Source organism: Dipodomys ordii, unplaced genomic scaffold (assembly GCF_000151885.1).
Source record: "Dipodomys ordii isolate 6190 unplaced genomic scaffold, Dord_2.0 Scaffold5, whole genome shotgun sequence".
NCBI classification, from domain to species: domain Eukaryota; kingdom Metazoa; phylum Chordata; class Mammalia; order Rodentia; family Heteromyidae; genus Dipodomys; species Dipodomys ordii.
Window position 1 is genome coordinate 36,611,844 of NW_012267221.1, and position 24,401 is coordinate 36,636,244.

General features: G+C 38.0%; 1 protein-coding gene across 2 annotated transcripts in view; it reads right to left on the bottom strand.

Moving 5' to 3' along the window:
• Positions 1 to 3,379: 3,379 nt before the first annotated feature.
• Hibch (3-hydroxyisobutyryl-CoA hydrolase) overlaps positions 3,380 to 24,401 on the bottom strand; it is a 44,321-nt gene continuing 23,299 nt past the window's right edge. For both annotated transcript variants that reach the window (XM_013029572.1, XM_013029564.1), the window contains exons 8-14: positions 21,723 to 21,868; positions 18,825 to 18,911; positions 16,947 to 17,005; positions 15,913 to 15,994; positions 10,451 to 10,570; positions 7,011 to 7,044; positions 3,380 to 3,921 (exon numbers count right to left, since the gene is read on the bottom strand). In XM_013029572.1, coding sequence (XP_012885026.1) covers positions 3,806 to 3,921; positions 7,011 to 7,044; positions 10,451 to 10,570; positions 15,913 to 15,994; positions 16,947 to 17,005; positions 18,825 to 18,911; positions 21,723 to 21,868 — 644 coding nt within the window. In that variant the 3' untranslated portion in view covers positions 3,380 to 3,805. The remainder of the gene's footprint in view (positions 3,922 to 7,010; positions 7,045 to 10,450; positions 10,571 to 15,912; positions 15,995 to 16,946; positions 17,006 to 18,824; positions 18,912 to 21,722; positions 21,869 to 24,401) is intronic.

Here is a 24,401-nt window from a genome sequence, read left to right on the forward strand (position 1 = left end):
TCTCTGGGCCTGGGCGCTGTCCCTCAGCATTTCAGCTCAAGGCTAGCACTCGTACCACTTGAGCCACAGCACCTCTTTTGGCTTTTTCTGCTGATGTGGTACTGAGGAACAGAATCCAGGGCCTCATGCAGGCAAGGCGAGCACTCTGCCACTGAGCCACCTTCCCAGCCCCTTACTGGATTATTTTTTTAATGACTATTTCTTTTATACCCCCTAAAAACCGCCCCCCTTTTTTTTCTGAACATCTTGGCAAGCGAATGGCTCTCAAGTCACAGTGATCTACGTGTCTTGTTGGTCAAAACTAACTGGGTTAAGGATTCCAAGGTCTTTACATCTACAACCAAGGATTAGAAAGTGACCAAAGTACAATCAGGGCCACTTGACCCTTGTTCTTAAGCATACTGCCATCTTGAACCCCATGCCCTAAATAAAACAAGTATAGGAGAGATTAGACTTTGCCATCTTAAAAAGATAAAATTATTAGAAGCTATTACATGAAGTATTGCATTGAATTAGGCCCCTTTTATAAATACCAATTCAGTAAATCTCAAAAATAACAGAAGCCTAGTGTGTAGGCATAAAGCAGAGTGGGGTTAACTGTGTGAGGCTTTACTGACAGAGATGCTGCTGTAAAGGGAACTCATGCCCAGTTTTGTGATGCAGTCACTTGCTACATAACTATGGGGAGCTGACAGATTTGTAGCTCATTATAAAATAGAGCACTCCTCTAAAGGAAATGTGTTTTTTAGTGGTAATACTTGCCATAGGGTATTTTTAGCCATATGTTATAGAATTTTCATAATTTCAAGCACATTTTTAAAGTACTACTTAAAGATCAACAGCAACAAAAGACTGGATGAGATGAACAACATTGAAAAGACAAAACATATAGGAAAGAAGGAACTAAGATAGGTAAAAGGAACTGAGCCTCTAGAATGATTTTTCCATCAAGATTGTTGGAAAGGCAGCTAAGCCCAATTTATGTTTGATACTTTTATAAAGGTGTAACCTACCAGTGTCATTGATAACTAAAAGCAGGTGGAAAAAGGCTGTGGATCTCTAAAAGCAGAGATTAAATATGCTTTTTGACTTTGTAAGCAGGTAGAAAAAGCTACCTCTAATTTTAACAATACTCTGACACCCACAATCAAATAGAGCAAATTCTCCAACAAAAAGATAATTAAAATAAGCAGCATGCCATCTTCCAGCTGTGCTTGGACACCTGATCAATTTTAATTTTCCTGTACCACAGGATTTGCAATCTAGAAACATGTATAGAAGAGGCCCACTCACTCTCATTCATACTAGGATCTGAGTTTTAAGGCTAAGTGCAGAAAGTTTTCCATTAAAAACAAAACAGATTTTTCTAGCTCATGAGTGGAAGATTTAAGGTTGTGAATGTTTATACTAATTACTCAAAAACCTAGGTTATGTTGCTTTTTATTCATCTTATTTCATGACACTTGTTGCCAAGTCATTCAAATACATTCAAAATACTTCAGGGAGAACACAAAAGCCATACAAAGCAATATGCCACACTAAGGTTCTCGGCATACATAGGGACCAATACTCGTGGGTTAGGGTTATATCTAAATATTTAACTTGATTTTCCCTCATTGCTCTGTGCCCCTATTTTCTGGAGGTGAGTCAGGTTGTTACCTAGCTAGAGTTCTAAATCTCTCCAGCCACCTCTCCCAGCAACTGTGGCGAAACACTTTTACCAAAACAGCCACCACCCCTTTCCCTGCACCATTTATTAATGGAGTATGATGTGTATATGTTCCAAGAGCCTTTGAGCAGAGTTAGTAGATAAACCAGGTGGGGAGAAAAAATAGCTGAATGAAAACGTATAACACAGCTGACAGTTATTAAGGTAGGTTGGCCTATAACTAGTATTCTTAAATATCTTTATATTCAAATATTGGCTTTACTTCACTTTGAAGATCTTTCATGTTCAAGGAAGAGAATAATACAGAAGAGAGGGGAGACCTGAAAAATGGAATACTGAAAGAATTACTAGTTTACTAGAAAGGGAAACATTAGTGAAGGGCAGAGGAAATTACTAGCACAACCTCCAGATTGGAAGCAGGTCTTCAGAAAATACATGTGCCAATTCCTAATACCAATCCAATACCAAGACATTCACTGCTGCCTTCCACACTTGCCTCTCTCGTAACTGAACTACAAGCCTGTGACCCTAAAATTTCCCCCTTTTTGTTGCCTTACTAGTTGTTTGCAATCTGTGTATGGTTATTAGCACTTAAAGCACAATTTAACAGGGGACAATAATGATTATCATCTAAGTTCCAAAGGAATAATTTGTGTCAAATTGCCTTTTGAGTACGAAAAATAAACACAGGACTAAAAATGAGGTTCATTTTGTACTCAATATCACCGGCAGTTCATAAAATGAGGCAGAAATATTTGCTTCCATATTACATGATCTTAAAGCCAAAAGTCAGAGATGTTACCTATACCAAAAAAACAAGTAATTTTAAAACAAATTTCTAATAGAGTTTTTAATCAAACCACCTTCCATCACTGGCTCTAAGAAACAACCTACATCTTGATTTACAAAACACAAATATTATTAGCAAATTCTCTTCCCTGTTAGTGAAGTAGTATTATTTTTTCAAATACTTTGTCGCCTTTTTTGAAACTGCACAATAAATCCAGTTGCAATTAGCTATGAGTTTCTCATTTAATTGATGCAAATTCTTTTCAATATTTTATACAAAGACATTTTTAACATAAAAGACTTAACAGTCTATATTAAGTATGAAGTGAATAGAAACCAAATATATAATAATAATTAAATAGGCTAATTTATGAGCCTTGAAAATATAAATATGTCCAATATTGTTGGCATTTTATTCTAGACATGTTCCTGAATTTTTTGGAAGAAAAGTCCTCATGACAAATAGATTAGGAATGGGGAAAATTCAAAACAAAAGTGATGGGCTGCCATCTTCCCTCTATGAGAAGGTGCAGGATATAATCTCTGATGCCCTTTCCAGATCTCATGGCTTTTTGCAAACTTATTCTTGCCTAGAACTTCAAGGTCTTTTCCCCTGAAACTCCATCAAATTTCTTATATGGCTTACACACACTTTTCTGCCAACAGTACCAGTTATTGAAGATACTTACATTTTAAACTGTTTTGAATTTTCTCAAGTAAAAATGTAATGTAATTTGGGGTTTCGCCAGAGGAAGGTATTCTCATTACTTTAGGGAAGGCCAAAGCTGAATTTATACATTGGATAGATTAATTACATGAACCCTCCCCCCTCTTGTAATTCAATTATTTCATACATACATACAAGAAGGAAATTCTATGAGACATTTTAACATTCTCCCCCCAAATCCCAGAGGTTTTATCTTTTATCATTTATACTGAAACCACTACTGAAAGGCAAATATGAAGCTTCCATTTCAGTTAGATATCTCTAGAGACCTTCAAAATTTCCCCTTTTCTAAAATGGATTGGCAAACTGACAATGATAAAACAGATGGTATTTCAGGTACTACAGGCCATATAGCCTGTGTTGTAACTGCTTGACTCAAAGCAGCCTGTAAACTAAATACAGCTATGTTTCAATAAAGCCTTCTGAACACTGATATCTGAAATTACACTGACTTTTCACATGTCATGAAATGCCTTTGATTTCTTTTCTCAACCATATAAAAGTAGAGCAGCCATTGCTAACTTTCAGGCTGTATAAAAATAGGCACCAAGCCAGATTTGGCCCAGGTGGTGTAGTTTGCCAACCCATGCTACCAAATATATCTTAAAACACCAACCACCTCAGAGTTTCAAATCATTGCTTCCCAGAGATTTAAAATAATTATTCACATCTTCATCGGTAACTTCTTTTAGATTAGCTGGTTTCCACTTTGGACTCTGGTCTTTATCAATTAAAACTGTCAAAAGAAGAAAAAGATACTAGCACATTTCCTTCTGGTGTGATCATATTTTAATTGCTGCGTTGACAAAAACCTGTCTTTTACTACATATACTTTTCTATAGCACTTTTTTCTGTAAAGTTATGGTTTTCTACATGATCTGTTTTTCTTTTAAATTAAACCTTCAAAGAATTTGTTCAGATAGCCATATTCTTTGATGAAAAGTGAGGGTATTTCTCACCTTCTGAGCTTCACATCTCTAGCTTTAATAGAAGCTAGATTAATAGAGTTCTTTGAACATTCTTTTTCCTTCTTCAAAGAAAATCACTAATGAAACCTCCATGTTACAAACAGCTAAAAATCAGCACTGGCATAGTTGAAACAGAAAGCCAGGGAGTAGGTCCAGTTCTTCTTTGGGAAGAAAATTAATCACTGAAGGTAAAAGGGAACTTTGTACTTAATTAAATGTAGATACTGCTGTTCTGCTGAATCCTCTAGTTCAGACAGCTCTAAATTTAAAAAAATCAGAGCTCTGACAGGTTATCATGCAACTTCTACTTCTCCTGTTACCACATAGTCATCACTGAGTGAAGCCACCTAATATTCCCAGAGGATGGAAAGTATGAGGCAATCTGTAACCTCCTCTTAAAAAATAGAGTCTCATACCCATTTCCTGGCTGCAATACTATAGTTCTGGTGCACACTGTAGTTATGTAAGTGTTATTTGGGGAAGTGGGTACAGGGCATGCAGGATTTTATTATTTAGTGCATATGAATCTACAGTTAAACAATTTTCAAACCATGGTGCTCAACATGTTTACAATATGCATAATTTTAATGAAGAATAAAAATAACTCTGGATAACTGTAAAAATCCAATTTAAGTATTAAATGGCTAAATAAGGAGCAGTCTGGAAAACAAGGAAGAAGGCTACCTTGTTAGGAGGAAGAAAAGAACCTTTATGTAAATGTGGAAATTAGAGAGAGGTGTTTTGTTTTGGGTGGTGTTTTTGTTTTTCTGTTTTTGAGGTGATGTGTCTCCACCTTTCCTAGACTGGTCTCAAACTATCTCCCAAGTAGGATGGACTATAGACATGCATACTGGATGGCTTTAAGGTTTGGCTGTCTACTATGGGACTCCAGAATCCAATCAGTGGTATCTTAAACACCAGTGTTCTGATCCATAACCAATTTCAAAGTGTACATTCCCAAGCTATTGTAAATTTATAATGGTGCATTCTTTCCATGTTATTCTCTTCCCTTTTAATCTTGCTGGCCACTATTATCCGCCTCCTTGAGATGCCACCAAAGGAAACAGGAAAGACTATTACTCAAATCTGTACTAGTTCCTCTTAAGCTAGCCCAAGTTTTTGCTTAGAAGAACATAACAAATTCTTGCCATGTAGGCAGCTGGGGTTTTTCAGAAGGTCTCCTGAGATCCCCTGACTTCATTTGTTAGCTACTGAGCTCTACTTAAGATCATCCATTTTATTTTCTTTCACAACCAGAAAGAGTTTAATTCTAAATAGTAAGCCTAAGATATTTAATAAACATTTCCCTAATCTACCTACTTATTTTAATTTGCTGAATTTTCTTTTTTTGGGTCGGTCGTGGGGCTTGAACCATCTGGGCGTGGGCGCTGTCCCTGCGCTCTTCAGCTCAAGGCGAGCAATCTACCGCTTGAGCCACAGCTCCACTTCCGGTTTTCTAGTGGTTTATTGGAGATAGGAGTCTCACCGTCTCTCCTGCCCGGGCTGGCTTTGAACCGCGATCCTCAGATCTCAGCCTCCTGAGTAGCTAGGATTACAGGCATGAGCCACCGGCGCCCAACTTTGAAATATTTTTATAGATAGCAAGAACACTAAACATTTGTCCCAGAGCAGATATTGCTTTCTAAATAAGAGGCCTTGTTAAAGAGGAGGCTTCATACATTCATTAAAAATGTAGCTAGGTGTGGTGTATTTACTTGTAATTCCAGCACTTAGAAGGCTGAGGTAGGAAGATCAGCTCAAGACCAGCTGGATTACATTGTGAGACACTGATTCAATAATTTTTAGACTTTTTAAAAACTTGAGTTTAAAAAACAATAGCTTGATAAAGTTTATGATCTAGAACTCAAATGCTGCTTGAGTTCAACTCTTTATCCCTTAAAGATATATTCTAAAAATATAAAATGTTTTTAGATAGATACACTCTCACAATAAATGATCATGATAGTGCATCTTCAACAAAACCAAATTTGTACACAGTCTTTCTAAAATCAGAGGTTTAGGTTCCAGTACAGCAAGAATCTTCAGTGAGTTAGTAAGGAAAATATATGTTACTTTGTTTCTAAAAAAAGTGGAACCATCTGTTCTGATTCAATCACATGTGCTTTATAAAAGGAGTTGACCCCAGTTCTTATTTATGATATTATATCATGCCAGAAATTAGGACAATTGTGAGTGTTTACTAAAGCTTAGGGTTCAGAACATAACCTCTTATTCAGATAAAAACATATTTCTAGCTGGGCACTGGTGGCTCATGTCTGTAATCCTAGCTACTCAGGAAGCTGAGATCTGAGGATCATGGTTCAAAACCAGCCCATGCAGGAAAGTCTTTGAGACTCTTATCTCCAATTAAGCACCAGAAAACCAGAATTAGTGCTGTGGCACTCAAATTGGTGCTAGAATGCTAGTCTAGTTCAAGTACTATGACCAACAATAGTAACAAATTTCTAGGGCAGGGGTGTGTGACAGTGGTAGAGCGCTTGCCTAGCAAGTCTAAATTCTAGCACCACAAAAAGAAATATAAAAGTATATCTAGTGACTGGTACCAGTGGCTCATGCCTATAATCCTAGCTACTCAGGAGGCTGAGATCTGATTTGTGGTTCAAAGCCAACCTGGGCAGGAAAGTCCATGAAACTTTTATCTCTCACCATAAAAGACAGGAAATGGAACTGTGGCCCAGGTAGTGCAGTGCTAACCTTGAGCAAAAGCTCAGAGACGGTGCTTAGGCCTTGAGTTTGAGTCCCAGGACTGCCATTAAAAAAATGTGCTCTTTAGTTAGCAGTATATATTCACAAATCCCTGATAGCCAAGCAAGAATTATAGTTATTTGTCACTCACCAGCTCTAACACCTTCATGAAAATCATGATTTGCCTGAAAAAAAATTGAGATTAAATGGGTCAGTTTCATTCTTGGTGCTCTCTCCCTTCTGCGCCCCCACCCTCACTCCCGCCTCGCCCCATGTTCGCCTCTCACTTCCATGACCTGAACTGTGACATCCAGAGCCTGGACTACTTCCTACTCTTTTTCCCTTCAAGTGTGTCCATTCAGCGTATTCTTGATCCTCCTTTGGCTGCTGCTCCTATGGCTCCCACCTGTGCAGGCTTCACTTCCCATTTATTACACAGTCACTCTCCATAGAAATTGTCACCTGCTGCAAACCTTTCCCTTTTACACTGTCCTAGCAAAATCCTTGTACCAGCTGAGTACCAGAGATTTCATTTAAAACAAAGCACTGAAAACGACCCACAACCCATCATCTCTCCCTAGTCCCCAAAGCAACCATTTATTTTCTACTTTCTCAGCTTCTGCCCAGGTGCACATTCTTACTATGTTATCATGTAATGACTCACCATCCATTAACAAAAGGAAGTCCTCTGATGTGAAAATCCTACACACACCACTAAAACACCTGCCACGGACCCTGGCCATTTGACTGTGTGGGAGGGGATTACCTCCCTCCTGTCTCAAAGACCAGGCCCTGCTGCAGATCCCCTTGTGCCCTCTTGGGAACTCTTCTTGATAAGAAGATGATGTCTCAGTTCTCTGGACATATGAACGGAGTCAGCATAACTGAATGGCTGAGTATACACAGTTCAAATGTCTAAGTTCCATGCCAGTTGTACTGCAAGTCACTATGTTGTCTTGGTTAGTAATTTCTCTAACCCTGTTTCTTCATATGAGTAGCACTATCAATACACCCATCATAGGATTTTAAACCATGAGGCAGCACAGACTGATTATGTGCTAAGTGTTAACTATTACAATCTTTTTCTCTATTGGATTATTTCCAGTCATTTATAAACATGCTGTAGTATCTTTGATCTTACACAATAAAACTCAGAGAATACCTATTTATTTCAAAAAGAAAAAGATGTGTACCTGCTGTCTGCCCTTCCTCTTTCACCTCTTGCCTACTTACATCCTCTTCAACTCACTGAAGTCTAACTTGGACCCCAGAGCTTCAATGTCATCAAACTTAAAGGATACTTCCCAACCTTACTTGCCAGACATTTTGCAATATTTGACACTATTTATTCACTACATTCCCCTCCAAACATTATGCTGTTGCCAGAACTTCTCTAGGCAAAAGCTTTAACCCCCCAGCCATAAGCCTCTCTCATTTGTGTGACTTCATGCTCTTCTGATTCTCCTACTTGTCCTTTTGTTTTCTCTTCCCATCTTACTTTCTGTTCCTCACTTCAATAGGATAGACTTGGATTTCTCCCAGGCCTACATCTGAAATTTGCCTTCTGTATGATCATATCCAGACAGTGCTAACGCAACTGCCATAATGATGGCGTCTGGTCCAGTGTAAGATCAAAGCACGCCTGCTCTACACCATGTCATGTCTTCTCATTTTACACAGAGCAGAACTTTCAGTCTTACACATCAGGGCCCTATGTGTCCCACAGGGACCTTGCCCATACTGGTTGCTTGGATTCCAGCTCTCACCACCATATCCCCTCCGTTCTTCTCCCAGAAGCTCTGCAGTTCCAGGCACTAGCAGGAACTCCTGCCTCAAAACTCTGTCCTGCAGTTCCCTCCACCCGCTCTGAAACTTGCCTATTTCACTTCCTATTTCTTTTCATCTTCAAAGAACTTTAGTGATGGTCTTTGTGAACATCAAAATCTTAGTGATGATAGTAATATGTCAGTTTTCTTTCAAGCTATTGTTAGCCCTGCAACATATTTATTTGTTGTGTTAATAAATTCTTTTCAAGAGCTCTTTTTTAAAGAGGGGGAGGTGCTTAACTATCCTTCAGACTTAAGTCTGAGCCAAGCTCCAAGCTCCACCTCCTAAATGAATCCTTTCCTTCCTATCAATCCTCATATCCTATCAATTCTATCTCAGACATTTGCCTCATATCCATTGACTCATGTCCTTTGGCACCATGATATTCAACACCACTTCTAGCTCACACTTAGGTCACTGCAACATACTCCTATCTGGTCTTTACATCCACTTTTAAACCCCTCCTGCCCTGTCTCTACTTGGCAGCAATAATTATCTACTTAAAAATGCAATCAAGTCAAATGGAAAAAATTAAACCATCTCCTCCTTAAAACCCAAAAAGCTACTCCATATTCTCACTTCTCATCTGTCAGGTCACAGATGAGGTAGTGTCTCACAGCTATCAACGCTATGGTTTTATAGCCGGTTTCCCCTTTGCCTCCCATAAGCCCAATAAGAAGGCACTGCCACATAGTAACATCTGTGAGAAGGAAGTGAATTGGTCTATCTCAGCAGTGCACTAAAAGCACAGTCAATAAACTCCATGAGGCTCACAGGCTACTAGCTAACGACTATCAAGTTTACATGCCTTGTTTTGTTGAACAGCCTCCGTTTCCTCATCTGTGAAACATAACAGTATCCATTTTCACAGACTTAATAGAGTGACTACCAGTAAATGCTCATAACAAACACTTAATAGAGCTTCATCTTCATGGACATCCTCCAAGGGGTGACTTTCAGACATGGCTTATGAGAGTTTTACTTCTACCCAGATGTACTTTCCATATCTTAATAAGTATTTTGAAGACATTAAATCTATTAAAAATCTCTTATTTCTGATTATTAGATCAAATATTCCTCTTTGGTGTTGTTTATTAATATAAATAATATGATGCTTTTCAAAGGCTCTACCATACACAATGATCTGTCTTTGGAAAGTTTAACATGTAGAAAAAGAAATGTTTCATGTGCATTTATTGTGCATTTATTGAATTTGTATAAAATATGCCTGATAACTATTATTCCTCTTTTTAACAATGAATATATTTGTTTGTTTGTTTGTTTTTTGGGGTCCGGTCGTGGGGCCTGAACTCTGGGCCTGACAGCTGTCCCTCAGCTCTTCAGCTCAAGGCTAGCACTCTACCACTTGAGCCAGAGCGCCACTTCTGGCTTTTTTCTTTTTGCTAATGTGGTGCTGAGGAATTGAACCCAGGGCCTCAGGCATGCAAGGCAAGCGCTCTACCACTGAGCCACCTTCTCAGCCCTCCTTTGCCTATATTTGAAAAAATTATTTCTATTCTGAAATCTACATAAAGGCAGAGGTCTTACACACAAATATAATTGGTATTTCATAAAGGCTTACAAATAATCTAGAAGGCAATATTTTCACATACTTAACACTACCCGGCCTATTTTCTTTTCACAAAAGAGATTTATAGGTAACTCATTTTCTTGTTTATACTTTTTTTTTGTTATACTTCCTACAAGGAGCATATATTACTACCCTAACTAGAAAGCCATAATTAATTAAAAAAAAAAACTTACCATGCATGCTTGACTGAGCCGATATTCCATTGTTAGTACTTCCTGCAAGGTCTTTGAAGACCCCTCTATGAGTTGCCTTAGTGTGATCTTTAAGGACATTGGAGACATTTTACTAATGACCTTTTGGAGGAAAAATAGTAGTTGAAGACCAACAGTTCCTTTATTAACTATAATAAACTAGCTGACTTTCTATGTATGTTACATTAAAATACGCCCTTTAATGTTCTTTTTTGTGCCAGGTTTCATAAAAATTATATCTTAACATGATCCTGCCAAAGCACCAAACACATTTTCTAAACTGATACAGAAAAGGAAACAGATCATTTGGCAAGTGAAAGGAATTCTTTACCCATTTTTTAAAATTATGATCTCAAGTAGATAAGCAAACATCAAAAATTAATAGACATGTTACAAATCACTAATACGTACAGAGGACACTCTGCTTTATATGTAGACACAGGGTAGGGTTGGGAGAGATGGGGAGAATGATGGAAGGGATGACATTAAGATACATGCGCTCAAAAACGGACAGGTAGAATTGAAATCTCTTTTACAACTTCTGAAAAATAATAAATTAATAATAATAATAAAGGGAAGGGAGGGGAGGGGACAGGGGAAAGTAAAGTGAGGAAGGGGAAGGGGAAGGGGAAAGGGAAGAGAAAGGGGAAGGGGAAGGAGAAGGACAAGGGGAAGGAGAAGGACAAGGGGAAGGAACTATTCTCCTCTCACTTTGTGACTCTGGAAAAGTACCTAAACTCAACTGGCTCAGCTAGAGTTAAGTCTACTTACCTTGGAGATATAAAAACAATTCATGTTACTATGAGGCACTGTTCTTCAGTTTAAATATTAAATAGGAATTTTATACATAGCTCCAATGCTGTGCCATTTGTTTTCAGCTTAAAGATTCTACTACCTGAGTTGCAAAACATGTGTATGATTGTGACTACTTTGCTGGTACTAGAGATGTATACATCAAGGCTTGCACTTTCATCAACAGATAGTCTTTTAGGCTATCTGTTGAATAAACGTCTCAGACTTAAATTTTATTTTATGAGTTCAAAGAATTGAGAAAACTAGGCTATTAGGTTTCTAGTAATTATAAATTTCCTTTAAATGGAAAAAAAATCAAATAGAATTGAGAAAGGGTCTCCCCCCCTCCACCTCCCCTCCCTCCCCCCTGGCAAGCCAGCCTGGACTGTGATCCTCCTACTCACACTTCCTGGACCACAATTCTCCTATTTACACTTCTGCCATGGCTGGAATTAAAGGAGATAGGATTGCAACTTTTTGCCCAGGCTGCTGACCTACTACCCACAATGAATGTCAGCTTCCTTTTATTTACTTATTTTTGTCAGTTGTGGGGCTTGAACTTAGGTCCTGGGCTCTGTCTCTGAGCTTTTTCACTCTACTACTTTGAGCCACAGCACCACTTCTGGTTTTCTGATGGTTAACTAGAGATAAGAGTTTCACACACTTTCCTGCCTGGGCTGGCTTTGAGTTATAATCTTCAGATCTCAGTCTCCTGATTAGGTAGGATTCTGGTGTGAGCCACCAGCACCCAGCAATCTCAGCTTCCTGAGTAGCTAGGATACCATGCCTGACTGGCCTTTACTTTTTAAAATGAACAAAAAGATAGTGCTGATACTGACTTCTAAATAGAGATAATGAACAGGAAATGAAAGGTTAAGATACTAATTAAAGGAAACAAATTGATTTGTTCCCTACATAAATCAAAGGAACACGTGAAGGTGTAGGATAATTATAATTTACATGTGTATAATATTGTTCTTCTCTGAAGAAAGCTATGATATATTTCAAAGCTATTAACCTTCTATGAAATAGAACTTTCTAATCCCTCCAGTAAGAAATAAAATTCATGATTTTTAAAACTTACTTCATACTAATAAAAATACTTCCAAGGGAAGAGTATGCTATAGACAGTAGCAATTTAAGCATTCAGTGTAGTGCTCACATTATACAGGTCAGAGGAAAAGATTCCCTGCACTATTTTCTGGACTCTGTAGTAAGTCATATAAATCTTACTCAACATATTAAGTTACAATTGTTTATGTGATTACTCTCTTTGACTTAGTTCTCCCAGGATTGGATTGCTTCTGTACAAGTGGCCCAAACAGTACTTTGTCTACTCCCTCATCACACCAGTCACCTGACATTCTCTGTGATAAGATGCTAAAATACATAGTTAAGCAAACTCTGAGAAACTTATAGTCTGACAGACAGAATAGTAGGGGAGGAAAAACCAACAGGATCAAGACAAGCACATAGAGGAACACAGGCCTAATAAAATAACACTGCTATTGTATGATGGTTTACAACATCACCACCAAAAAATCGAAAGCTGGGTCGGTCAGTTTTTGTAAGGTTTAGGTGGCAAACAGCTCTTAGCTTTTGTCTTCAGGTTAGTGGAATTAAGTCAAAGAGAATCTTAAACCATATGTAATAAATCACATTAACTGTCATTTTAAAACCAAATAGTAAAAAAAGGGCTTTTATATTCTGGTCTGGTAAATTGATCTTTGATATTGAAAAGTTTAAATGAACCATAGCTAAGTATTATATTTTGCTATGAGATGTGAATTTATTTCTAAATCACCATATACTTCTATCTGCAAATCTTCACCAGTACAAACTGAGTACAAACTCAAAACTACTTAAACTACAATAAATCAGACTTTCTGCTCACTGTATAGTGCAATTCCACAGAAACATTTAATTATCCATTCCCTTGTTCAATTTGAGACAGTCTCACAATGCAGCCCTGGCTGGGTGCTGAGATTTCAGGTATAAGTCACCACTTCAAGCTCAACATTTAAATTTAATATATTTGCACCACTTTGAAATGTACGCAAAGTTCAAACAGCCCCCTACTTAAAGCACTACTTTGTTTTAGATACAATGTGGGGGGAAAAAAGGGATTGAGCCAGTATATTTTTAAAAATGCTTTCTGCAACCTTATTTTGAACTTCCCTGATAACTTTTTAAATGCAGGAATGGTTTAAATAACATTTGGCAAAGATGCCAAATACTTCTATTTCACAATATCCTAAAATGTTCATGATGGTGTTGAAGACATTAAGTGACTAAGTTCCACCAGCACACTGGAAAACGGTTTTCTCTTGTCTATAAAGTCAATGTCTTTTACCCATAAGGTTCACTCGTTTTCTTGAGTGTCTTTCAAAAAGAAAAACCATTTAATTAAAAATCAACTAACTGGTTGTTTTCCTTTTGTTGTCCATACTTTTGCGTAAAAAAAAAAACTGACAATAGAATTCATTTCAGCTGTGGATGTTACATCTATGTCTATAAACTAATTTGAATTTTTGCATACGGTGCAAGCTATATATTTTTACATATTTTTCCCCTTTACATAGGGATATCCAACTGTTCCAAAACCCTTTGGTGAAAAGACTACCCCCAGTAAAGTATTTTAGGCGTCCAGAGCAGCCTTTTCTGTAGTCTGAAAGAAGGTGTGAACCTCTGGCTGATGGGAAGTGCGCTCACCCCAGCCAAGCCTTAATGAGCTGTGTTACTTTCTAAGCACATTTGCCTTCCTGTGCATCTTCCGATGGTCTTGTGGAGTTCTGTCTGAGACATGTACAGATCAATATTCTGGAAATTCTTTGAGGAGGAAAGCTGACACCATCCCTATTACTCTTCTCTCAGGGATTCAGGCAATTGCTTCACCTTTTTTCTTCACTTTTCCAGGTCTTTACACAGCAGGAGAAGGATTCGTACTACAGTTAATTCTTCATGAAGGACAGCTGCTGATTTACTTTGAACTAGCATACTCGTGAATAGCTCTCAAAGCTTACCGAAGGATTAGTAACCTTTTCAGGTTTAATTTCTTTTTTTAGTATTTTGCTATTTCTTAAAAAAAAATCCATGATCTGGCTATCATTTTTAGAGTCCTTATTTTTCCTCTATTTTTTTTACATAAATCTTGCAAAGAATTTTTGTCCTGTTTTTGTATGTTAACATCTTCAAGTATAAAACAGTTCCATTGACTCTTCCACAAAATAGGTACTTTAGGGGCTGGGAAGGTGGCTCAGTGTTAGAGTGCTTGCCCTGCATGCATGAGGCCCTGGGTTCGATTCCTCAGCACCACATAAGCAAAAAGCAAAAAGCTGGAAGTGGCGCTGTGGCTCAAGTGGTAGAGTGCTAGCCTTGAGCTGAAGAGCTGAGGGACAGAGTTCAGGTCCCACGACCAGACCCCCTCCCCCCTTCAAAAAAATAGGTACTTTAAAATTAAACATAAATCTAACAGTTATAACTAGAAAGAAGACAAAAATGTGAGATTTCTGGTGCTGAAAAAGGAATTTACATGCCCTCCCTTTAAGCCCTTCATCCAGAATGCAACAAGGGGCACACTAAAAGACTGTAGGTAATGCTGGCTTCCTTGGCAGTGCACCCCATGGGTCCAAGGCATGATCCTGCAGTGCTAGCTACTTGGAAGGCTGAGACTGGAAGGATCGTGGTGTGAGACTAGCAGGAGCATAAAGGTTCACAGGACTCCTTGTTACTCCTTCTTGACCAATAGTGAACATGATGTCACACACACCTACCATCCCAGTGTGTGAGGAAGCATAAATAGGAGATCACAGTCCAAGCATGTACTCAGGCAGAGAGAACTTATCTCAAAAAGAACCACTGCAAAAAAAAAAAAAAAACCTGGAGGCATGACTCATCTATAGAGCGTCCACTAAGCAGGCACATAAGACTTTTAAATTTTTGTCAGTAAATTTCCTGAGAGCTGAAATGCTGTAGCTATATCTATAAATAGAATATCAGTAGATGAAGACAAACTAAAACTTCCTTTAAGAAAACAATAATACCTCAAGTTTCATAATCTTATGATAAATGAATGTCATAAATAGTAAATAGTAAGGGTGTACACATTTATATTAAAACAGCTTTTCCCTTGTTCTTACCAACTGAGTTACATTACTATTTAAAAGATGATTAAAAAGTCCCTAATTCTGAGAAATACTACTTAAGGCTCAGCTTTGGCTGTAGGTGGGTCTCTTTCTAGTTCAAATAGGATCACTTTTTCATGAACTCTCTTGTTTACAAACACCATATTCCATATTAAGCACAATTTATAGATTGATGTAATTGCAACATATTATTATGTGGCTATCCTTCAGCTTCTCAACTTTTCTAATAAATATGGAACTAAAAGCTACTTCCAGAGAACAAGAAGAACTATTCAGAAATGAAACAGAGTTACTAAAGTCCTTCTCTGTTACATACAGAGGACATACAATCAGCTCTCATTTGCCCTTAGCAGCTGGTCAGCAGGCATGGCAGTTGAGTTTGGTCATGGTTTGATGCCACTGCTGTCAGAGACTTCCTGTGTCATTATACCCAGCAATGGCACCTCAGAAAAGCTTCTCTGTCTGGAGAATACACCATACTTGAGGAAGGAAGGGTCAGTTTATTACCTTCAACTGTTCTAGAGCAAAAGGAGAACCATCTTGTTGTAAATTTTCCATAATCTTCTCCACAGTATTGGCTGAAAAACAACTATTAAGAAAAAAGTGTGATTTTACCAAGGTGCAAGTGAATTCCTATCTCTAGGATAACAACAGATCTGACTGAACGCTTCTCCCTAACCTGGTACCAATAATGAAGAATTATTTAGCCTGTTTTATAGGATAAGGAAATAGAAAGCTCTTTCCTTGTGAAGGGTGTTGACAGCCTACCATCATTAGTTCAAAACAAAACTTAAATCTCTTTTCTTTTGTTTTTATTACATTGATGGACCTATGTATGAATAAATATCTCACTGTGAAAAACTGATGCTTTTAAAACGAAGAGATGGAAAAATTATCTTCTAACAGTGTTTTTCCTTCCTTCCTTAGACAGTGTGCAATTTCTTACATCACTGCACACTTTTCCTGGTTGACTTAATAAGCTCTTCAGAGAAAATGACTTTACAAAGATAAAAACTGATTCAATTATTATTTTGTAGCCTCTTTCTCCATTTTTTAAGACGTTATTTTGTGTTGGGTACTGGTGGCTCATGCCTGTAATCCTAGTTATTCAGGGGGCTGAGATCTGAGGAAGGCAGTTCAAAGCCATTCTGGGCAGGAAAGTCCACCAAACTCTTATCTCCAATTAGCCACCAAAAAGCTAGAAGTGGAGGTATGGCTCAAAGGGTTGACTGTTAGCCTTGATCAAAAACTATCAGGGACAGTATTCAGACCCTGAGTTTAAGCCCCAGGACTGGCACAAAGAGAAAAAACAAAGTTGTTTTGCATTTAAATGGATTAATATAGAAGAACATTTAACTAGACAGTGATTACTTATTTCCCTTTCAAAGAGCAAGAAGGTTCTTCCAAGTTTACATAAACATAAAAGCACTATGCTATCTGAACTCAGAATTTGCTACATAAACACAATAAAAATGTTCACAAATTCAATTGAACAGACTCTTTCCAAAGGAATATAGTAGATATAACTGAGTTATAAGTACCTGTTTATGCTGTCCGTATGTTCCTCAAGTATAAAAGACTTGTCTTGATCAGTCTTGCACTGTTTAAAAATAATTTGAAGAAATTAAAACTGCTTTAAATGCTCCAAAATTTCCTACTTAATTATACACTTTGTAACAGATTATCACTTTCAGTAAAATTACATCTAACACTCTCATAAATAACTACCACCATATGCTCAAAATTCAGACAGTATGTATACAGTATTCTAGACTGGTTCTTGTATCTTTATTTAAATATTAAAATTGATAAACTATTGTGTAAATCCAAGAACTTAAGAGATCTGAGAGGTCACCCTGACACATCTATTTAATCTACCATTCCCGGTGTCCCTGCAGCTCTGACCTCCAGGGATAGAAAACAGCACCCCAGGAAGGTGCTCCCAAGTGCTTGGCAATACAGTAACTAGGCCGCTGTTGTTTTAACCCTGGGCCAAAAGTCTGTCTTCTAGACTTTCTACTTTGATTTAATCCCTTGATTACCAAAATTGTTTCTCATATAACACAGCTGTGTGTATCCTCACAATCCAAGTCTTCTTCATGAACATGTCTCAGTTTACCAAGGTCATTCTTCACTGCAGGTGATGCAGAATTATAACACAGTACAATACTGGATACAAGACTTTCACTAAGACAACTGGCTCTGGGTTTGGGGAAGGCCTATTGTAGAACTTATTTGCACGGACCTCCACTTAATTAAGATTATTTAGGAAAAAAAATCAGTGTGTGGTAGAGCTCCCTCATCCTGTACTCATGAGTACAGTACTTTGGATGGGTCTCTCTTATAATTTTATATGTAATGCCAACCACAGTTATCAGTTGTACATTGCATTATACAATCTGATAAGTACCTGGATGCATCATTAAGGGGTCCATGCATATCAATGGTATATAGTATTTCTTTTCCTCCCAATGTATTACTTGGGAGTGGGATGATATGCATTTGGTTCTTCAGGCCAGGTGGTCGAGGGAGGTTCAGGTCTTCTTGATATACACGCTCCAATTCTCAGTAGAGCACCACTACTCCTGTTCTTGGCTAGATCTGCTGGACTTTTGGAGTTCTAACTGCTGATTTTTTTTTAAAAAAAAATTAAACACAATCTTCTTATCATCCTTCTTCTCCTTTTCCTTTTAGTAGATCTGGAGACAGAACCTAGGACCTTGCACAGGCTAAGTAAACACTCCACAATTGACTACAATTTAGCTTTAGCCCAACACCTGCACACATCTTCAGAGATTCCTGGCTCTTCAGAAGGGCTGAGAGCAGGAATCGGGTTACTTCTTCCTGGCTTCAGCACTGAAGGATGATCATAGCGTTTGCAGGTCTAAGTTAACTACTGAAGGCCTTCTCCTTGCAAGCTTTCATTATAGACATCTCATTTCTGTTGTCATCTCATTTTCCCCTTTCATTGCTCTATTATAATTTTAGTTCAGTTTCAGGGAAAAAAGCAGATAGTTAGAAACTACAGGTTTTTATAGATACTTGGCTTTTATATAAAGGAACTCAAGTTAGGTAACGTAAGGAATTAAATCCTGTAATATATTTTATTATTAAAGATTTAAGAGTTTTATTTTAGTAATCGCAAAAATAATGTGAACACTGGGCCTCCAGTACAAAACTGCAGTGTGTTGTAAAAATCCCTTCCAAGGCTAATGACAAGGCAAGCTGTGCAGCTGCACACTAAAATGTCATCTTTTCAGACAGCAATGCTAAGGGGTGTGGAGGGCTGACCCTCCCTCCATGCTTTAAAGTAAAAAAAATCCCCAGTACATGTATAATGTTTCTCAACTATTAATTTTTTAATCACTTTTCTTTCCCCATAAATGAAAACCTTCAGGTTAGAACACTGACAAGATTACCTCGGCATGGTAGGTTGCTAAGACATTTGCAACATTTTTTGCTGAAGGAGATTTCAAGGCTAACAAATCTTGCTCTAACATGGACATCTAAAGGGGAGAAAAGAAAAACAGATTTGAAACACCATAAAAACACAGAAAGCTTTTCTTCTCCTAATTATTTTATGATTTTTATTTTTGGTGGTACTGGGGTTTGAACTCAAAGCTTCCTACTTGTTAGGCTGAGAGATATCTGAGCCCTGGCACCAATCCCGTCTTTTAGACAGGGTCTTGCATTTTCTCTCAGGCCATCCTTGGACCTTGATACCCCTCCCTGCACCTCCTGAGTAGCTGGGACATCTGGCATGAACCATCACACCTAGCTTGTTTGGTTTTGCTTTTTTTCCTTTTGGGAAGATAGAGTCTTGCTAACTTTTTTCTTGAGCTGGCCATATACCTGAATCCTCCAGATCACTGAGGCGACGTCTCCTGAGTGGCTGGATTACAGGCATCAGCCACCACACTGGCTAAAAGCTTTTTGATAGAATTCTTGTCTAAAATTATGATACTCTCTCTTCAGCTGGGTCATTGAAATAAACTGGATTGAAGGCAGAAAATGCTGCCTTGGAAGGAATGAACCAAGATGGCACTTAAAATGTAGTATCTACAGTCTGAAATCCGAAACACTTCTGGTCCCAAGCATTTCAGATAAAAGATATCCAAAGTATATTGCAACCAAAGGTCTGACTTATAAAAATCACATGTCTAGTGGCTACTCTGCTCCCTGCCTAACACCATATACAATCCACTTACCTTTCTATTTTCTTATATACCTAACTTACAACTAAATGGGACCATTCACTATTTTCAAAATAGCTGAGGTTTTCCTGTCCTTGTTTTTTTATTCTATGTGGAATGCTTTTTCCTGACAATACACACCCTAACATCAGTAAATATGAAACAATTCTGGTATTTTCTTACAGGAAAGCTCTTCTTTTTTTTCATACACTATCCTTAATGTGTACCACTCTCTTTTTTTATTTATTATAGGCCCCCAAATGGGCCATTTATCTGCTACAGACACTATCATTGGACAAGCTGAAGAAAAGTGAGAACTATGCATCAGCTCTCTCTCTTACACTAACTAAATCCACCATACTAAAGGTGTCCCCAGAGTGGACAGTGGAGGGCCCACATTTGCTAAGGGTAAGGATCAGACAGTTGCTTACTCAGTGTAGCTAAGGATAGGCAAAACATGGAGAGAGAGCTGAAATTTCAGCCAAATAGAGGGGACTTGTAACAAATGTGCACTTCGCACATTTTACAGGATCTATAATAATGTGAGAAAAATCTAAGGCTCATTAAAATACAAAATGTTCACTGCCAATTTATAAAGTTTGTGAAGAGAATTCTATTAGCGTCCAAACAATGCATTTTATACTATCTAAATGTTTTAACTTCAATGGCAGGCCAGAGGGGATACATGAGAGTAAAGAACTTTATAATTTGTTAGTAGCCTTTAGAGATTCATATAATAGTCCAAAAGCCAGAGTAATCTCTAGTATCAAAATAATTAAAATTTGAATTCTTTTTTTGTTGTTGTTGTTGTTGGCCAAGCGGCTTGAACGTAGAGAGTGGGTGCTGTCCAGGAGGCTAGCATTCCATCATTTTGGGCCACAGTGCCACTTCTGGTTTTCTTGTGGTTAATTGGAGAGAAGAGTCTCAAGGACTTTCCTGCCCAGGCTTGGCTTTGAACCTTGAAATTCAGATCTCATGAGTAGCTAGGATTACAGGAGTGAGCCACCAGTGCCCAGCTGAATTCTTAATATAGGCCAGTTACTGCACTACGCATATAACATAAATTTTCTAATTCAACTTTTATAATAGTCCTTCCACTATTCTAAATGCCATGTCCTCAAGATCAGATATTCATGTGAAGTTATGTACTTCCTGGGAAGTAGAGTTCACCCTATAGCTCCACAGATAGAGACCATTACACAGGACAGGCCCGCCAGCTGGTGCACACACTTATGTGGTTCAGAGGTGAGATAAGCCTGTTCATCAAGAAAAAAACTAAGTCAGAGGAAGTAGAAGAAATCACAGATCTTTGTCTGAGACTCTGGGATAAAATCACCTCACATTATTTAGCACTTCCTGATATTACATATAATATTAGAAGCTTGAACTATGATGATAACACTAATTCCTCATTTTGGAAGCCAAAGTTAAATTCAAGAAAGGACTAAAATTAAGGCCTATCTATCGGCATACTCTTCATCACTATCCAGTGCTAAGAACATTGGCCATCTAGTTAGAAAAAGAAAATGATGAAACAAAACAGGCAGATAAATAACATGCAATCTTCTTGAAGCAAACATGCTTTAAAAAGTCACAAAAAACATATTTTGCAATGCAATTATATGAACTGCACTAAGAAAACTTAGAAACAGAAGAATTCTTCAAGAATATTCTTACAGGAAGTGGCCTGTTGGCTGAGGGACAGCGCCCAGGCCCAGAGTTCAAGCCCAACAACCAACAAAAAAAATGAAAGAAGGAAGGAAAGAAAGAAAAGGAAGGAAGGAAGGAAGGAAGGAAGGAAGGAGGGAAGGAGGGAAGGAAGGAAGGAGGGAAGGAAGGAAGGAAGGAAGGAAAGAAGGAAGGAAGGAAGGAAGGAAGGAAGGAAGGAAGGGAAGGAGAGAAGGAAGGAAGGAAGGAAGAAAGAAAAAGAGAAAGAGAAAGAGAAAAAGGAAGGAAGGATATTCTTACAAAATAAAAGGTTCCTTTCATTTTACATAGGGAAAACTGAGAATCAAGATGCTTACACACCTTCTCTCAGAAGGTCAAGGATTCACACACACACATCTACCTTGGGGTCTCAACCACCCATAACATTTTCCTCATACAAAACAAACACCCAGTTACCTTTCCAGAATCTACAAAGTGTGTGGCAATTCCTGCTCTGTACACATCTCTTCCTTTTAGTCTGAATCCTGTTAATGCAAGAAAGTAGCCCAGTTTTCCTGGAAGTCTTGGCAAAAAATAACCTCCACCCACATCAGGGAATAGTCCTGTAATTAAATATAACAAAAAGTGATTAACGATGACTCAAATAAAGATGAACATACATTTTTCGTTTACCTATTCATTTCTCTCTGGAGTTCTCATCAGTATGGCAAAGAGTATTAAGCTAGGTACTACACAGTACAACCAGTACAAAAAACTTGCTATAAATTGTGCTAAATTAGTATTAACATTTTTCAAAATCTGCTTATTTCATGTAGAAGTCAATAAACTGTCAGATGGCACAATATTTTGCATAGTATAAGTAATCAATAATGCTACCTAAATTTTCTTATCACTAATTAATATAATACATATAGTAAAACATTCAGTCCAAGGACTATTATATGCAAATTACCATTTAAATCACTTAATTTTGTAATATTGTAGATGAAGACTGATACAATAACCATTACTTCTATTGAATGAGTAAGTTCCTAAGTAATAAAATCTTTTGCACTTGTTCTTTTCCTAACTGGCAGCATAAATATGAGCATAAATCTTTAAATTCTTTCAGGTTCTAATTGCTAAGAAATTCCTAGAATTAAAGAGTAAATAGAATGCTACTGAAAGTGGAGATCTTAGTACATCAAACCAGAAGGTCTGAAGTTGAACCAACCTCTCCCTAATTTCTACCATTACTCACCTCCACAAAGAGAAAAATCATCCAGACTGACACCCATTATCCTCACCAGAACCTACAACATCCTACTGATTACCCTCCAGAGTGATCTTTGTCAAACACAAATCTTGATCAGATTCCTTGCATTCAACTCCTTAAAACCTTTCCATGGTTTCCCTTAAATTAAAACAATCACGCTTACCAATTCAAAATCTTCCAGGGCCTATTACATATTTAACTACTCAAGATACTCCAGTCACTCAGCTTTGTTTTTAATTTGTCCAACCTGTCCAGGGGTTCAGCTTGGCAGTATACTGCCCAAGTGAAAACACCCTCTTATCCTGAAACATGCTCTCTTCTAGGTCATTATATTCTCCCAATTACCCTTGCCTCCACTACCAGTGGCTGTTTTTTTCTAGTTTCCCTGGCTGGCTCTTCCTCTTTTGATTGACTGTCAAATGTTACAGAGTCCAAGTTTGATATTAGATGACTTCCTCTTCCCTGAGTTTACATTTTCCTTAGATCTTCTAGCTTTAAGTAACATCTACATGATGAATAGTCTTGTTATAGACTGAACTGTGTCCCTCCAAAGTTCATATATCCTTCCAATATTCATAACTACAATATGGTTATGCACAGACAGAGCCTTATTAAGTATGGCAGCCTAGCAAATTATTCACTGCTAAAACCAGTTACACTTTTCCCCTTGAATATCACACTCTTACATCTGCCTTGTAGGTAAAACTATAGCTAATAAGTATCTCCTAAACCACATGCTCACACTACAATGTACCTTCCTTGATCAGCCTTAACTATTGAGTAGCACAAATAAATACTTGGGAGTCATCTAGGATTCCATGTATGAGTGAGCTATTTAACTCCCGTAATGTTTTCCAAGTCTATTCCTCCTATTCAATGTTATTCCTCCACACTATTTCAAACTGGAATTTCCTTTCTCTAGCTCCGTACTGTCCAGTACAATATGCTGCGCTGATAAGAATATTCTGCTGTCCAGTGAGGTCGCCACCAGCCGTATGTAGCCTTTAAACAGATGAAATATGGGTGATGCAACTGGAGAAGATTTTTACTTAAAAGTTTAAATTTGCAATGGGTAGCTAGTGGCTAAGTACCAGACAATGTAGTTCTAGCTTGGTGTAAGGACCTCCTAACCAATCTCACTGTTAATATTAGGGCACCTTTACAAGACATTATCTTCAAAGCACCAAATGGTGGTCTAAAAGTAGACTGTGTCACTCCCTACTACACAAATCTCCCATGGTTTCTTACCAAACTCACTGCTGGAGGTGGCTGTGTCTCTTCAAGAGCACATTCCATCACTCTTTCCCTAGATTCAGACCCACTTGCACGTTTGATTTGCTGAAAAGGTTCATTCTCACTTTTGGGTTTTTGAGCCAACTTTTCTCAATGCCACACATTCTATTCTCAGGCCTTACTTAAACTAGCTCCTTCCTATCATTTCCTCAGCTTGTCTCCTTAACCATCCAACCTAACATGACCATCCAGAAAAATTACACCATGGGCAAAACAGTCTACCAGGGACCACGATTACATCCCTGCCTGAAACAACTACCAAAACAGACACATGGCAAGCATGGTAGCACACACCTCTAATCCCAGCACCTGAGAAGCAGAGCAGGAGAAGCATAAATTCAAGGCCAGTTTGTACTGCATAGTGAGATGCTGTAGCAAAAACCCAAGGGTGCCATGAGCCTGTGGCTCACACCTATAATCCTAGCTACTCAGGAGGCTGAGATTTGAGGATCGTGGTTCAAAGCCAGACTGGACAGGAAAGTCTATGAGTCTCTTATCTCCAATTAATCACAGAAAAAGCCAAAAGTGGTGTTGTGGCTCAAAGTGGCAGAATGTAAGACTTGAACAAAAGGAGCCAAGGGACAGTG